This window comes from Musa acuminata, chromosome BXJ1-8 (assembly GCF_036884655.1).
Source record: "Musa acuminata AAA Group cultivar baxijiao chromosome BXJ1-8, Cavendish_Baxijiao_AAA, whole genome shotgun sequence".
NCBI classification, from domain to species: Eukaryota; Viridiplantae; Streptophyta; class Magnoliopsida; order Zingiberales; family Musaceae; genus Musa; species Musa acuminata.
In genome coordinates this window covers 10,130,508-10,148,804 of record NC_088334.1, presented here as the reverse complement: position 1 = coordinate 10,148,804, position 18,297 = coordinate 10,130,508, and the positions used below count along the sequence as shown (strand labels likewise).

The window sequence follows — 18,297 nt, the reverse complement described above, 5'->3', positions numbered from 1 at the left end:
GTATTCTCATATTGGGTTAGATCAGATCTATAATAGATTCTTGTTTTAATTACTTAAAACGAATTTGGATATTGTATACAGTAACGTAATCCTTGCATCCTAGTTATTCTTTTGTAATTATTGTTTTGGTTTTTGGCAAGAGATTCTGATATTTGTATATTCATTATTCTTATAGTGAATTTTCTTTTGTTTACCAATGATTTTTATCACGTAAATCTTAATGTCCTATTTGATTGTGATTTTTATTTAATTATGTTGTGTGTTACGATCGATTTATATTTGTTCGTATATAAAGTTTGTTCCTTTGTTTATCTCATCAGGCAACATGTTGTATGCATTTTGTTCCCTAGAAATGAATGATCGATGTCCAAAGCAAGAAAGATGGAAGTCAAATGACACGAATAGAACTTTGAAACTCTTCTTTTATTTATGCTCTCTCGAGAGCCAAAGCGAGATAAGAAGAAGCTTGTGATAGATGTACGTTGGTTTCAAGGGCAGTAGGTGATATCGTAATTAGCCCCCACGCAGGTGAAGGTGCTGCTCTTGTCATCATAAGCATAACTATAAGCTTGAGGACACGCATCCTTGAACATCTTGGAGTAGCTGGTGGGCTTCCATGTGTCCAGGATACCGTACTGACCCCTGCAGCAATACTCGTCCGTGTCGAAGGCTAAGCATGCGCTCTTGCACCCCACCACGCTCTCGTCCGACGCCAGCATCTGCAACTCCGTGGGGCACCGTGCATTGATGTTCGTCCGGCACGTCGTGCTGTTGCAGTTCGACCCCCCGCTGGGAATGACCGACACCGGCACGTTGAAGCCATCGCCGCAGCTCATGTCGTAGAAATCCTTGCCTCCGTCGCCCTGTAGGGTGTACTCGACGAGTGTGGTCGGCAGCGCTCCTCCCGCCCCATTGCACGCCACCTACCCAGTGCCACAGTCCCTGGAGAGGCACGAGAATCTACCAGACTGTTGGGCTGGCAGCCCACAGATTCAGCCCATAGTGGGCTTGGGCAGCCCACACCCCCTCTTAACCTAACCCTAATTAATATTAGGAGGGCTATGGTGGCTGCGTTTTAGAGGAAGAAAAATGCATAAATAGGGCAGCAACGTGGGAGAAGAAAATAGCCACGGGATTCCAAAGAAAAGGAAGAAAATAAGGCAGAAAAGGAAGAGAAAGAAAGGGAAGAAGACAAGGACAACGCAGAGAGGCTGTTCTCAATCATCTAACAGTGTTCTCATCTCAGGTTAGATCAAATCTATAGTAGACTTTTGCTGTGATTACTTGGGTAGGTTTTAGATATTGTAGGCAGTGACATGATCCTTGTATCCCAGTTATTTTCTTGAGATTGTTGCTAGGGTTTAGAGCAAGAGATTAAGATTTGTATATTCATTATTATAATAGTGGATTATCCCTAGTTTGCCCCATGGTTTTTACCCTTCACATTGAACTGGTTTTCCATATATATCTTGGTGTTCTATTTTATTGTGGTTCCATTTAATTCCGCTACGTATTATGGTTTTCTAGTATTTGTTCATATACAAAGGTTATTCCTATTTATATCCCCATCAACTAGTATCAGAGCAAGGGGTTTTGGTGATTTAATTTTGTATTTGAACATGGAGGCCAGTAATGTTTCTCCCATGATTAGTTTAAATGGAAACAATTTGATGATATGGAAACTAAGAATGGAAGATCTCTTGCAAATATTTGTATGGACTTTTGTAGGGGGATAGTGCAAAATCCATAACTATGACAAATGATGAGTAGAAGAGGTTAGATCGAAAAACAATTGGATTTATTCGACGGTGGCTTGATGATAGTGTCTTTCACCATGTTTTTACTGAAATTTTTGCATATTCTCTTTAGAAAAAGTTGGAAAGTCTCCATGAAAGAAAAACAGCTGGCAACAAAGCTTTTTTGATCAGAAAACTTGTGAACCTAAAATATAGAGAGGGTGCTTCTATTGTTGAACATTTGAATAAAATATAAAGTATTACTAACAAGTTATCCTCTATGAAAATATCTTTTGATGATGAGTTGCAAGCATTGTTACTTCTCAGTTCATTACCAAAAAGTTTGGAGACACTGGTGGTTTCCCTCTGTAATTCTGCGTCAGATGGTGTTGTCACTATGAGTCAAGTAACAAGCAATTTGTTGACTGAGGAGTTGAGAAGAAAGAGTTCGACAACATTTCAGAATGATTCACAAGCACTTATCTCAAAGAATAGAGGAAGGTCAAAGTCTAGAAGTAGTTCACGCATGGGTAAAAGTAAGTCAAGATCAAGAAAAGATATTATTTACTATAATTATGGTGAGAAAGGATATTACAAGAACCAATGTAAGCAACCTAAGAAAAGTAAGAAAAAGGGAAAAGAAGTGTAGTCTATAGAGTCAAAAGATAATATCACAACTACAATGCAGGGTGGTGATTATTTGATTTTGTCTCCTTTTGATGATATTTTTTCTTGTGTGTGTCAGGATCTTGAGTGGGTGATTGACACAGATGCTTCTTATCATGCTACACCACAGAGGGAGTTTTTTGCTACATACAGGTCTGGAAATTTTGGTATTGTCAAGATGGGCAACTATGGCACAGCAAACATTATAAGCATGGGTGATATCCATTTAAAGACCAACCTAGGCTGTAAATTGGTACTTAAGGATGTGAGACATGTGGTTGACTTGAGGCTGAATTTAATTTCAGTTGGAAGGCTAGATGATGAAAACTATTATAGCAGATTTCACAAAGGGCAATGAAAGCTCAGTAAGGATTCTCTTGTTATAGCTAATGGAAAGAAATGTCATACTTTGTATATGTTGCAGGCTAAAGCTTATGGTGAGCAGTTAAATGCCACAAAAAAAGACTTCAGCATAGAGTTGTGGTATAGGCGACTGCGACACATGAGCAAGAAGGGGCTGTAAGCTTTTTCCAAGAGAGAGGTATTACTAGACCTTAGAGGTATACATCTGAACTCTTGTATTGATTGTTTGGCAGATAAACAACATAGAGTTTCATTTGCTAGTCCTGCTTTGTCTAGAAAAATGCATGCCTTATACCGTGTTTATACAGATGTATGTGGTCCTTTGAGGACAAAAACTCCTGGTGGATATCTCATTATTCAATAGTGCGGTCGCTCGTTTTCTCCTTTTTTTTTCTTTCTATCGTCCGTCTCCATCCTTTAGGTGAGAAAAGAAAGAACAAACTACATTGAAGAACAAAGACATTTACATCCACTACTCTTTGTTCTTTCTTGTCCGATCATCAAATCTCCCTTTCCTCTATCTCTCTCTCTCTTCTCTTCCTTTTCAATCTCTACTTGCCTACATTATTCAAAAGTGTGGTCACTCGTTTTCTCCTTTTTTTTCTTTCTGTCGTCTGTCTCCATCCTTTAGGTGAGAAAAGAAAGAATAGACTACATTGAAGAACAAAGACATGTTTGAAGCATATAAGATCACAAAGCATAGAAGCTCCTCCTCGTCCCAATCTTGTTGTTATGTTCTTGTCAGATTATAATTTTCTACTTTATTTTTCCTTCTTGTATGGCTTGGTCGTGTTGGGCAGACAGCCCATTGTGGGCTTTAACAGCCTATAGCCCACTTCCCTTATTAACCTAAACCTAGATCTAATAAAGGGGGTGTGAGTGCTATGAAAAAAAGGGATAGAAAACTACAGCAGCAACGTGATTCAAAATCAGGAAAAAAGGACATAAAAATAAGAGAAAAGAAAAAAAGGAAAAAGACAAGGATAATGGCGAGACTGTTCTCAATCATCCAATCTAAGCAGTATTCTCATCTAATATTAGATTAGATCTACAGTAGATTTTTGTTGTGATTACTTGGGGAGATTTTGAATATTGTGTACAGTGATGTAATCCTTGTATCTTTGTTATTCTTTTGTAATTATTACTTGAGTTTTGAGCAAGAGACTCTGAGATTTATATATTTATTATTCTTATAGTGAATTTTCTTTTGTTTGCCCCGTGATTTTTATAACGTAAATCTTCATGTCCTATTTGATTGTGATTTTCATTTAATTCTGTTGTGTGTTATGATCGATTTATATTTATTCGTATACAAAGTTTGTTCCTTTGTTTATCTCATGAGGCAGCATGTTGTATGCATTTTGTTCCCTAGAAATGAATGATCATTGTCCAAAGCAAGAAAGATGGAAGTCAAATGACACGAATAGAACTTTGAAACTCTTCTTTTATTTATGCTCTCTCAAGAGCCAAAGCGAGATAAGAAGAAGCTTGTGATAGATGTGTTGGGAAATCATAGGGGGCGACATCATATGCGCAGCGGAAGAACAAGAAAACAAAAATCCCCGATTCCCAAAAAGATGTTCGTCGTCGTGCGAAGATTGGTGCGCAAAATCCGCAAAAACACAAAAACTGCGTATAGAGATTGTGTTACCTAGGGAGATCGTATATCCCTGTTTCCTTGCAGATCCTTAGGAGAGGGTGAAGGAGGTCAAGCGTCCTCCTCTCTAGCGGTGATCCACACAGCAGGGTTGCGACGACGCTCCTCAAAACTCCAGGCCTACTCTGAGGTGGAGAGGGAGAGGAGAATAGGAAGGGCAAGCAAAGACTCTAGCCTATGAGGCTGTGAATCCCTCCTATTTATAGAGATCCCGTGTCAAAACCCTAATGGGTCCTTTCCCTAGTGGGTATTGGATCTGCATCCAATAAGACAAGGGCTCCGTCGGATATCTCATATCCGAACCTCTACTCATCGCAATGCCTACCATATGTGTGTGACCCTCTAGGCCCAATATCGAGCTGGCCGTGAGTCATACCTGTCAGAACTCCTTCTAACTAAGTGAATTATTATCTCTGTAATAATTCACTCGACTCATCGACTACGGAAGTACTAGGCCACTACGCCGTAGTCCCCAGACGATACAGGGGAATCCAATCCATTGGACCTGTCTGTCCTCAGTTACCATGTACCTATAGTCCCTCATCCATCTAATATCCCAGAGACCGTATATCGAGCATGGTGCTGTCAGACCCATACGGTTTCTACTCGAGTCTCGCTCTAATCGGATTCTCCCGGAGAACTCTTTCTCTCTCAACCCGAATGACCCTGGCCAGGGATTTGTCTGAGCAAGAACACATGGGATATTCCTCTCATGATACCGAGAGTGGATGATCCTCTATCGACACTCAATAGCCCTCGTAAGGTCGACTACCACTCCCAATGACTAGCTGTACTAGATATGGGAACAGCCAAACCTATAAGTCTGGTATCAAAGAGTGGAGCACTCATACAGGACATCCTTGGTGTCTCAAGTCTAAGAACCAGATACACCACTAGGACTACGGAATCGTTGTCTGACAATAAGGCATCATCAACCATCCAGCATTCCGTAAGCGGATCAATCAGTGAACTCATTCTCCAATAAGCACCTGTACTGTATCCCTAGTGTCCCTACACGAGCAGCTATGAGACCAGCTGCATCCATCATATGGACGGGTATACAGCACACCAGTCTATCCGGTTATCACGATGTCCCTCTCGAGTAACCTATGACCGGGATTATTTAGGATATGTGTTTAAAGGTGAATCGATCTCATTATCGTGATCTCATCACGATCCGATTCCCATTGCACAAATCCAAGGACATCACAATATATATGCATTTATGCAATAGTTATAAAGTGATATATGCCAAAATATAATAAGCAAAAAGATTCTGTATCAAGTCACACGTGCCATCACTCACGTGATTGGCTTGCTGGGCACTTATGACTAGCAATCTCCCACTTGACCTAAAGCCAATCACCTATGTGTCTGATCCCCATCAGACCCCTGTGACGCTCAAAGACAATCTGAGACAATGGCTTTGTAAGTGGATCTGCAATGTTATCTTCGGATGAAACTCTTTCCACTACTACATCTCCTCGGGTTACGATCTCTCTGATAAGTTGGAACCTCCTCAGAACACTTCTAATGAGACCCGGGTTCCCTTATTTAAGTAATCGCCCCGTAGTTGTCGCATTATAAGGAAGTCGGCTCCTCGTTACTCGGCACGACTCCCAAATCTGTGATAAACTTCTTCATCCAGACTCCCTCCTTTGCTGCATCCGATGCAACAATGTACTTCGCCTCTGTGGTCGAGTCAGCAGTGGTATCTTGCTTGGAACTCTTCCAGCACACTGCTTCTCCATTCAAGGTGTACACATACCCTGAATTCGACTTGCTATCATCGACATCAGACTGAAAACTTGAGTCAATGTAGCCTTCAACCTTAAGGCTATTACCTCTATATACTAGTAAAAGATCCTTAGTCCTTCTCAAGTACTTAAGGATACACTTTACTGCTTTCCAGTGCTCCAAGCCTGGATCCGCCTGATACCTGCTCGTGACACTCAGAGCATGCACTATATCAGGCCTAGTACATAGCATGGCATACATGATAGACCCTATTGCTGAGGCATAAGGTATCATATCCATGTTCACCCTTTCTTCTGGAGTCTTTGGGGACATACTCGTAGAAAGCGATATCCCATGTCTCATCGGTATGAGACCTCTTTTGGAATTTTCCATGCTAAACCTTTTGACAATAGTTTCTATGTACCTGGACTGGGACAAGCCAAGCATCCTTTTGGATCTATCTCTATAGATTCTAATCCCCAAGATATAAGATGCTTCTCCTAAGTCCTTCATGGAGAAGTGTCTAGATAACCAAGCCTTTATTGTGGATAGCATTCCTATGTCATTCCCAATGATGAGGATGTCATCCACATATAACACCAAAAAGCTAATAGCGCTCCCACTTACCTTTCTGTATACACAAGGCTCATCTTCGTTCTTAACGAAGTCATAAGATCTGATTGCCTCATCAAATCTTATGTTCCAACTTCGGGAAGCTTGCTTTAGTCCATAAATGGATCTAAGCAACCTACACACCTTATCTGGGCAGTTCTTGGACACGAATCCCTCAGGTTGCATCATATACACCTCCTCCTCCAGGTTCCCGTTGAGGAATGCGGTTTTCACATCCATCTGCCAGATCTCATAATCATAGTGTGCTGCAATAGCCAATAGAATTCTGATGGATTTTAGCATTGCTACGGGTGAGAAAGTTTCGTCGTAGTCAACACCTTGCCTTTGACGATACCCCTTAGCCACTAGCCTTGCTTTATAGGTCTCTACCTTTCCATCTACTCCGATCTTTTTCTTAAAGATCCACTTGCAACCGATGGGTACAATACCTTCGGGTGCATCAACTAGGTTCCAAACCTTATTGGAGTACATAGAATCCATCTCAGAATTCATGGCTTCTTTCCACTTCCCGGAGTCTATACTCATAATAGCCTCCTCGTAGGTCTGAGGATCAATATCCTCTACATCCTCTGCTCTAATATGTCCCACATATCTCTCAGGAGGATGGGATACTCTATCAGACCTGCGTAAAGTTGAAACTTGTGTATTAGATACCTGAACAGACTCGGGCTGTAGAGTGGTGCTTGAGCTTGGTTCCCTAACTTCGCTCAACTCTATCATTCTCCCACTGTCTCCGCCAAGAATGTGTTCCTTCTCAAGGAACACTGCTCTCTTAGCTACAAAGACCTTTTGGTCCTCGAGATGATAGAAATAATACCCACAAGTTTCCTTGGGGTATCCCACAAATTTACATCGCCCTGTCCTTGATTCTAACTTATCGGGGTTGTGTCTTTTAACATGGGCAGAGCAGCCCCAAATCTTAACTACTTTAAGATCAGGCTTCTTCCCTTTCCATATCTCATATGGTGTAGACACCACCGACTTAGTTGGAACTCTGTTCAGAAGGTAAGCTGCGGTTTCTAGGGCATATCCCCAAAATGAGATGGGTAGGTCAGCGAAACTCATCATGGACCGTACCATATCTAATAATGTACGATTTCTCCTTTCAGAGACACCATTGAGCTGAGGTGTATAAGGAGGTGTCCATTGGGATAATATCCCATGGTCCTTGAGGAAGTGAGTAAACTCTGTACTTAAGTACTCACCTCCTCGATCTGATCGAAGAGTTTTGATACTCTTTCCAGTCTGGTTCTCCACCTCATTCTTATACTCTCTGAATTTCTCAAAGGCCTCGGACTTGTACTTCATTAAGTACACATATCCATACCTTGAGAAATCATCAGTAAATGTAATGAAGTAGGAGTAACCTCCAATGGCATAAGTTGACATGGGTCCACATACATCACTATGTATGAGTTCCAACAACTCAGTGGCTCTCTCTCCAGTTCCACTAAATGGAGAGTTGGTCAGTTTTCCACGAATGCAAGGCTCACAAGTTGCATATGACACATAGTCGAATGGATCTAGATATCCATCATTTAGCAACTTTTGAATCCTTCTTTCATGGATGTGACCTAGCCTATAATGCCACAGGTATGCACTGTTCAACTCATCTCGTTTCCTTTTGGACACATTTATATTCATGATATGTGGAGTGGTGTCTAACATAAATAAACCATTATGCAATGTTCCTTTCGTGATGATCTTATCATCTAATAATATCGAACAACCATTGTTCTCAAAAACAAATTTATATCCACTAACTGTTAAACATGAAATGGAGATAATGTTTTTGATAATAGAAGGAACAAAATAACATGCATCTAATGCAATAAAAGCTCCACTAGGCAGATGTAGGGCGACCTCGCCAACAGCTAATACAGCAACTTTTGCTCCATTACCCATCTTGAGGTCCATCTCGCCTCTCTCTAGTCTCCTAGGCCTTGCCAGAACCTGCAACGAATTGCATATATGATAAGCACTACCGGTATCTAATACCCATGTGTTATCATAAGAGTCTGACAAATGGAGACTGATCATGAATGTACCTGAAGCTTCATCAAGCTTTTGTTTCGCCCTTTCTGCAAGGTACTCTTTGCAGTTTCTCTTCCAGTGCCCATCTTTACCACAGTGGAAGCACTGGCCTTTGTCCTTTGTTGGGTCTTTCTTAGCAACCTTTGCTTTACCTTGTTTGCCCTTGCCCTTTCCCTTCTTAAGGGACCTTTCTGCTTTCCTTTTCTTTCTGGTCTCACCAGTGTAGAGAACTGGCTTCTCTTTCTTAATAGTACTCTCTGCCTCCCTCAACATATTGAGGAGCTCTGGGAGAGTCACCTCAAGCTTGTTCATATTAAAGTTCATTATGAACTGTGAAAAGGAATCTGGTAGGGACTAAAGCACAATGTCCACACACAAGTTATCCTCTAGGACCATTCCTAGACCTGTGAGTTTCTCTATCCACTCAATCATCTTTAGGACATGGTTCTGAACCGGTGTCCCCTCAGTCATCCTAGCGCGGAAAAGGCTCTTGGATATCTCATATCGTTGAGTCCTTCCCTGTTCCTCAAACAATTTACGGACATGTAGGAGAATGGATCTGGCATCCATCTTTTCATGTTGTCTCTGTAACTCTGGAGTCATAGAGCCCAACATATAGCACTGAGCAAGAGTGGAGTCATCAATGTACTTCACGTAGCGAGCGATCTCATCCTCGCTTGCCCCTTCTTCGGGCGTAGGCATCACTGTATCAAGGACGTACATGATTTTCTCCGCTGTGAGAACAATTCTCAAGTTACGGAGCCAATCCGTATAATTTGGACCAGTGAGGCGGTTGACATCAAGTATGCCACGTAAGGGATTTGAAAACGACATTTTCTGAAAATAAAGATGTAGCAAAAATGAATAACATGCAGATTTTGCAAGAAATAAACTATCAAGATATGGACTTCTATCTTAATATGCTCCCACTATTTTACTATCGAGTCACGCGACACCCTCAGCACGTGAAACGGAAGTCTCCGGCAGACTTCTAGTGGGGATCAGGATCCAATCAGCGTCTTAGTGTAACCTCGAGGGACTCGACCAATCACACTAAGCCTAAAAGGTAGACAACTCTTGCCGATCACAACTCCTTGTGATTCCCGTCCTGTTCGGCCTCCGAATCACCATGGCCTCGAGGGACTCGACCAACCATGATGCTCGGTTAAGTCAACACCTTCGTTACAAGATGAGTCTGATTTGATGATATACCCTCGAGGGACTCGACCAAGCATATCATGCCCTCAGGTCACCGGTGACATCTCTATGTCGTAAGCAAGATAGCGAATCGCGATATAGGTGAGTCTCGAGGGACTCGACCAACTTAACCTACACCGGGATTCGGTTCCTACTCATAACGATGGAAGGCCACGTGGGTCAATCTAATTGCCTCACGTTTACCGACTTAATATTATCGAGAGATGTTTCTATGATTTGGTCTCCTAATATGACATGTCACACATATACATATTTAATATATATCTACATCGCATGCAAATATATATACATATCTAGTATGTGTATAAGCAATCACACCAGATGATCATGGACCACAACCTAATATGATTAGGCCCGAGCCAGTAGGCCTAATCACTCACATCAAGATCTATGTGTGCAACGGTGCATCTCCATGCCTAGTGATCGTCCATCTCGTCCTCATCGGTTCCGTCGACATCTTGATGCATCTCCATGCATCACGATCGTCCGTCTCGTGGGTCCCGCTATGGCTTCCACGCTCCCGTTGCGCCTCCTCATGTGATTACAACTTAATCATAGGCACGCAGGCCCGACAATAAACGAGAAATATAATGGAGGTTCGCAGACCTCAATAATAATAATCACAAGTACACACATCACACGGTCCATGATCATCCGTCCACTCATCATACATCACATGTATAAATAATCATCATCATGTAGGACTACTAGATAATAATAAAAATAATAATCAACTAAACCTTTTAATTAATTAATATTTTCTGAAATCAGGGATATATAGGGAATTTCTCAATTCCTAAGGGTATTTTCGTAATTTGGACTAAAGACAGAAACTGGAATTTCTCAAATTCTGAGGGGCAAAACTGTCTTTTGCGCAGAAAACCCTAATACCCTTTCCCCTTTTCGCTGCTGCCGCCGCCGCCACCCTGCCGGCGGCGGCCTGTGCGGCGGGGCGAGGGCACTGCCCTCGCCTGCAGGCGGCACGCCCGCTGGCGGCGATGCCGCTGCGGGTGGGCGCCCTCTTCGGGCGCCGCTGCCTCCGCAGGCGGTGCTGTCCCGCCGGGTGGCCGCCCCTGTGGGGGGGGTTTCGCCCGCGGGAGCAGCGGCGGCAGGCGTCGCGCGTCGCTGCCCTGCGGCGGCAGGCGTCGCGCGTCGCTGCCCTGCGGCGGCAGGCGCCGCTTCCTTTCGGCGGTAGGCGCCGCTGCCCTGCGGCGCCTCTGCCCGTGGGTTGCCAGCCCCGCCGGCAGCAAGCCTGCTGCAAGCAGGCCGTCGGCCGGCTGCTGCAGGCACAGCGCTTGCGCATGCGCCGGCGCTGTGCTGCCTGGCTGCGGCTGCGGCTGCCGCTGCAGGTGGCTGCAGGCATGCAGATCGAGGGCAGCAACTGTTGCTGCCCTTCCTCGCTTTTGCGTCAACGATTTTGACGTCAATATTCTTCCTAAACACAACACACGCAGTTCAAAACCAATCATTCGCACGAACAACCTGGCTCTGATACCACTGTTGGGAAATCATAGGGGGCGACATCATATGCGCAGCGGAAGAACAAGAAAACAAAAATCCCCGATTCCCAAAAAGATGTTCGTCGTCGTGCGAAGATTGGTGCGCAAAATCCGCAAAAACACAAAAACTGCGTATAGAGATTGTGTTACCTAGGGAGATCGTATATCCCTGTTTCCTTGCAGATCCTTAGGAGAGGGTGAAGGAGGTCAAGCGTCCTCCTCTCTAGCGGTGATCCACACAGCAGGGTTGCGACGACGCTCCTCAAAACTCCAGGCCTACTCTGAGGTGGAGAGGGAGAGGAGAATAGGAAGGGCAAGCAAAGACTCTAGCCTATGAGGCTGTGAATCCCTCCTATTTATAGAGATCCCGTGTCAAAACCCTAATGGGTCCTTTCCCTAGTGGGTATTGGATCTGCATCCAATAAGACAAGGGCTCCGTCGGATATCTCATATCCGAACCTCTACTCATCGCAATGCCTACCATATGTGTGTGACCCTCTAGGCCCAATATCGAGCTGGCCGTGAGTCATACCTGTCAGAACTCCTTCTAACTAAGTGAATTATTATCTCTGTAATAATTCACTCGACTCATCGACTACGGAAGTACTAGGCCACTACGCCGTAGTCCCCAGACGATACAGGGGAATCCAATCCATTGGACCTGTCTGTCCTCAGTTACCATGTACCTATAGTCCCTCATCCATCTAATATCCCAGAGACCGTATATCGAGCATGGTGCTGTCAGACCCATACGGTTTCTACTCGAGTCTCGCTCTAATCGGATTCTCCCGGAGAACTCTTTCTCTCTCAACCCGAATGACCCTGGCCAGGGATTTGTCTGAACAAGAACACATGGGATATTCCTCTCATGATACCGAGAGTGGATGATCCTCTATCGACACTCAATAGCCCTCGTAAGGTCGACTACCACTCCCAATGACTAGCTGTACTAGATATGGGAACAGCCAAACCTATAAGTCTGGTATCAAAGAGTGGAGCACTCATACAGGACATCCTTGGTGTCTCAAGTCTAAGAACCAGATACACCACTAGGACTACGGAATCGTTGTCTGACAATAAGGCATCATCAACCATCCAGCATTCCGTAAGCGGATCAATCAGTGAACTCATTCTCCAATGAGCACCTGTACTGTATCCCTAGTGTCCCTACACGAGCAGCTATGAGACCAGCTGCATCCATCATATGGACGGGTATACAGCACACCAGCCTATCCGGTTATCATGATGTCCCTCTCGAGTAACCTATGACCGGGATTATTTAGGATATGTGTTTAAAGGTGAATCGATCTCATTATCGTGATCTCATCACGATCCGATTCCCATTGCACAAATCCAAGGACATCACAATATATATGCATTTATGCAATAGTTATAAAGTGATATATGCCAAAATATAATAAGCAAAAAGATTCTGTATCAAGTCACACGTGCCATCACTCACGTGATTTTCATTTAATTCTGTTGTGTGTTATGATCGATTTATATTTATTCGTATACAAAGTTTGTTCCTTTGTTTATCTCATGAGGCAGCATGTTGTATGCATTTTGTTCCCTAGAAATGAATGATCATTGTCCAAAGCAAGAAAGATGGAAGTCAAATGACACGAATAGAACTTTGAAACTCTTCTTTTATTTATGCTCTCTCAAGAGCCAAAGCGAGATAAGAAGAAGCTTGTGATAGATGTACGTTGGTTTCAAGGGCAGTAGGTGATATCGTAATTAGCCCCCACGCAGGTGAAGGTGCTGCTCTTGTCCTCATAAGCATTGTTAGTTTGGCAAGTCCCATAGTCCCACATAGGAAAAATCAGGCTTGTTATCTCCTATTGGAACTATAAATAAGGGCTTGAGCTTTGAAGTCAGATGCACCACAAGTGGCACCACAAGAAAAACTAAGTGTCTGCTTTGGGTTTAAGTCCATACTCAGTTAAATAGTTTGGGCTTATAGTTGTGGTTTTTTTTGTTTAGTATTTTCGTGTGTTTTATGGCTTAGGAACATCTTCCTAAGGCATTTGTAATAGTCTCTTTTATAGTAGTGATTTGCTCCTCTTTCGTCCGTGGATGTAGGTCAAGGTTAATTGACCGAACCACGTAAATATGGTGTTCTTGTCACTTTTATTCTTTCCGCTTTATTGTCCTTGTCGGGTTGCCAAAATTACCTTTTGTTAAATTTTCTAGGGCTAGCTCTAACAAACTGGTATCAGAGCCTGGTTTCGGGATCTTTTGGCAACGATGACAATAACAAAGATTGTTGTCGAGAAATTCGACAGAAATGTCAACTTCGACATGTGGCAACTTAAGGTGGAGGTCATTCTGATTCAAGACGGAGTTGATTTAGCATTATAGGGAGCAGAGAACATTCCAGATGGTACGTCAAAGGAAGATCTTGCGGGTATGGATAAGAAAGCCCGATCCAACATTATTCTAAATCTCTCTGACGAGGTTTTACGGGAGGTAGCTATGGAGACTACGGCTAAGAGCTTGTGGGACAAGCTTAAAACCTTGTATATGAAGAGGACAGTAGAGAATCGCCTCTAGTTAAAGCAGAGTTTATATATGCTTCGGATGACTGAAGGTATATCTATACTCTCACATCTTGATAAATTTGATTCTTTGGTTAAGGATTTGGAGAATATAGATGCAAAAATTGATGATGAGGATAAGGCCTTGTTACTTTTGTGTTCTCTTCCCCAATCTTTTAAGCATTTTCGTGATACTATGATTTATGGAAAAGAAACAATTTCGTATCAGGAAATTAAATCAGCACTAAAATCTAAGGAGCAGATAGACAGAGATATCACTGGTGAAAGTAGAGAGAATTAGGTTGAAGGTCTGGTTGTTAGAGGGAGAACAAATAAAAGGGAATTTGACAGAAGTAGATCTAAATCTATATCTAAATCCAGACATAGAAATTTGGAGTGCAGATATTATCATAAAATAGGGCACATTAAATCTGATTGCTTTAAATTGAAAAATAAATTAAAGCAAAAGAAAAAATTTGTTGAGAAAACTATTGAATCCGCTGAAGCTAGTGTAGCAACTGATGAGAATGTTGGAAATATTTTCTCTGCTATTGATGACAGGACGAGGTCTAAAAATGAATGAATTTTAGATTCTGGTTGTTCTTATCATATGTGTCATAATAGAGATTTGTTTTCCACATATGAATCTGGTAATGGTGGAATTGTTTTGATGGGAAATAATGTAGCATGTGATGTTGGTAGAGGAACAATCCGAATTAAAATGCATGATGGTATTGTGAGGACACTCACTAATGTTAGATATGTTCCTGATTTAAAAAAGAATCTCGTCTCTTTAGGCACCCTAGAGGCCCTTGGGTGTAAATACACAACTGAAGGTGGAGTTATGAAAGTTTCTAGAAGTGCTCTTGTTGTTATGAAAGCTTGTAGGTCTGGTAGTTTATATATTCTGCAAGGAACTACTGTCACAGGCTCGGTTGCAGTCTAGTCATCATCATTGTCTGATTTTGACATCACCAAATTATAGCATATGCGTTTGGGTCATATGAGCAAAAAAGGTTTGAGTATATTGAGCAAAAGGGGTCTACTTTGCGGACAGAGTACTGGGCCACTGGATTTTTGTGAACACCGCATTTTTGAAAAATAGAAAAGAGTCAGCTTCAATTCTCCGGCAGTTCATAAAACAAAAGGTACTCTTGACTATATTCATTCAGACCTTTGGGGTCCAACTCATGTTCAGTCTAAAGGTGGTGCCATGTATATGTTGACTTTCATTGATGATTATTCCAGGAAAGTTTGGGTTTATTTTTTGAAGCATAAAATTGATGTTTTTCTAACCTTTAAATAATGGAAGGCTTTGATTGAGAAGCAAATAGGTAAACAGATTAAGCGGCTTCGAATAGATAATGGCATGAAATTTTGTGAAGGTGACTTTAATGAATTTTGCAAAAGTGAAGGAATCGTTCGGCATCGCACTGTTAGGATGACGCCTCAGTAAAATGGTGTGGCCGAACGTATGAACAGAACACTTTTAGAGAGAGCAAGGTGTATGATCTCAAATGCATGGTTGACAAAGGACTTTTGGGCAGAGGCGATTAATATGGCCTATTACGTTGTCAACCGCGCTCCTTCTACAGCACTTAACTTTAAAACTCCGGAGGAAGTTTGGTAAGGTACTCCTGCTGATTACTCTGATTTAAAAATTTTTGGGTGTCCAGCATACATGCATATAAATGAAGAAAAATTAGAGCCTCGAGCTAAAAAATACATTTTCCTTGGGTATGCTTCTGGGGTGAAAGGATATAGATTATGGTGTTCTGATCCCAAATCCCCAAAATTTGTAATCAGTAAAGATGTTACTTTTGATGAATTATCTATGTTATCTTCTAAAGAGGAATCTACTAGTTGTACAAATGATAGTGCACAGAAGCAGGTGGAGCTTGAGATTGGTAGGTCTGATTCTTTTCAATCGAACTCTTCTACTCAAAGAATGCCAGTAGATGGTCCCGAGTCTATTGACGCAGATGATCCAAAGGAAGAGCAATATTCCATAGCCAATGATAGACCACGGAGAGATATTTGACCATCACAAAGATATGCAAATTTGGTTACATATGCTTTGTCTGTTGCAGAAGAAACAAGTGAAGTTGGAGAGCCTACTTCCTACTCAGATGCAGTTTCTTGTGATAATTCTGCTAAGTGGTTGATCGCGATGAATGAAGAAATTGAATCTCTCCATTCGAATAGAACTTGGGATCTTGTGAAGCCGCCTTCGGGTACTAAAATTATTGGATGCAAATGGGATACTATTACAGAGAGAAAGGTCTTTGTTCAGAAAATTCATGCGAATGACAATCCAACTGATATGCTTACGAAGCCTATTCCAGTTTACAAGTTCAAACAGTGCTTGGACTTGGTTGGTGTTCATTGTTGGTGATTGCCCGTTGGGGCTTTTATGAATAAGGTGGAGCAAGTTTTGTTGGGACATACCAAGGTGGAGATTTGTTAGTTTGGCAAGTCCCATAGTCCCACATCGAAAAAATCAGGTTTGTTATCTTCTATTGGAACTATAAATAAGGGTCTGAGCTTTGAAGTCAGATACACCACAAGTGGCACAATAAGAAAAACCTAAGTGTTTGCTTTGGGTTTAAGTTCATACTTAGTTAAATAAATAGTTTGGGCTTATAGTTGAGGTTTTTCTAGTTTAGTATTTTCAGGTGTTTTATGGCATAGGAACATCTTCCTAAGATATTTGTAAAAGTCTCTTTTATAGTAGTGATTTGCTCATCTTTCGTCCGTGGATGTAGGTCAAGGTTAATTGACCGAACCACGTAAATTTGATGTTCTTATCTCGTTTATTCTTTCCGCTTTATTGTTTTTGTCGGATTGTCAAATTATCTTTTGATAAATTTCTTGGGACTAGCTCTAACAAGCATAACTATAAGATGGAGGACACGCATCCTCGAACATCTTGGAGTAGCTGGTGGGCTTGCATGTGTCCGGGCGACCGTACTGGCCCATGCAGCAGTACTCCAAGATACCGGCACGTTGAAGCCGTTGACGCAGCTCACGTCGTAGAAATCCTTGCCTCCGTCGCCCTGCAGGGTGAACTCGACGAGCGTGGTCGGCGACGCTCCTCCAGCCCCATTGCACGCCACATGCCCAGTGCCGCAGTCCCCGGAGAGGCACGAGAATCTACCGGACGAGTCGGTGGAACATTTGTGCCGAGCCCACAGCCGGCCTCCCCATGCGGGTGGCGCATCCAGCGAAAACGAGGCGCCACTGTCCAGCTGGAATCCGGTCTGGGAAAGAGCACCTTTGCCGGAATTGTTCAGCGAGGCAGGCCAAACAGGGTCGGAGCAGTTGTTCTTGAAGTTAAAGGTGGTGGAGTGGGCGCCTGAAGAAGCACCGACAGGTGTCGTGCAAGAACACACGACGTAACAATGGCAAAGGAAGGCATGCATAGAACCAGTGATGATAACAGACCTGAGATCAGGACGGCGACGAAGAAGGCGAGAGAGACGAGTCGTGGCTGCGCCATAGAGGAAGGCTCCGGAGAACTAAGAGGAGTTGGGGTGAGACGAAACGTCAGAGTGAGGGGGCACTATATATAGAGCCAAGTTGTCGTGTGCATGAACTGTGTACATGAGATCTGAGATAGGTGTACCGACCCAAAGGTGGCACCGTATGCAGAATGCCGAATCTGGGATCGACTTCCAGCATAGGAAGGTGAATAAGATGGTCCATATGCTTAGCTCAACCAGTATGAAGACATAATGTTCGATTTTACGACCACTGTGGGCTGAGGCCCTATGAGCAGTCGGTTTCGATTTCTTTCTACTGGATTCCAACTACTACTCTCTGTTCTTTCTCGTCACGATCAACAAATCTCCCTTTCGACTATCTCTCTCTCTCTCTTCTCTTTCTATTCCATCTCTCATTGTCTACATTATTCAATAGTGCGGTCGATCGTTTTCTCCTTTTTTTTTTTCTTTTTTTTTCTTTCTGTCGTCCGTCTCCATCATTTAAGTGAGAAAAGAAAGAACAGACTAAATTGAAGAACAAAGACATGTTTGAAGCAAATAAGATCACAAAGTATAGAAGCTCCTCCTCATCCCAATCTTGTTGTTATGTTCTTGTCAGATTATAATTTTCTACTTTATTTTTCCTTCTTATATGGCTTGGTCGTGTTGGGCAGACAGCCCATTGTGGGCTTTAACAGCCTATAGCTCACTTCCCTTATTAACCTAAACCTA

At 42.6% G+C, this 18,297-nt stretch overlaps 1 protein-coding gene across 1 annotated transcript; it reads right to left on the bottom strand.

Moving 5' to 3' along the window:
• Positions 1 to 488: 488 nt before the first annotated feature.
• LOC135589113 (thaumatin-like protein 1) lies at positions 489 to 17,582 on the bottom strand. The gene is made up of 3 exons (XM_065081414.1): positions 17,528 to 17,582; positions 17,083 to 17,438; positions 489 to 923 (listed from the first exon to the last, which is right to left on the bottom strand). Exons 1-3 carry the CDS (start codon positions 17,580 to 17,582, stop codon positions 489 to 491), a joined length of 846 nt encoding a protein of 281 aa, XP_064937486.1.
• Between the last annotated feature and the right edge of the window lie 715 nt (positions 17,583 to 18,297).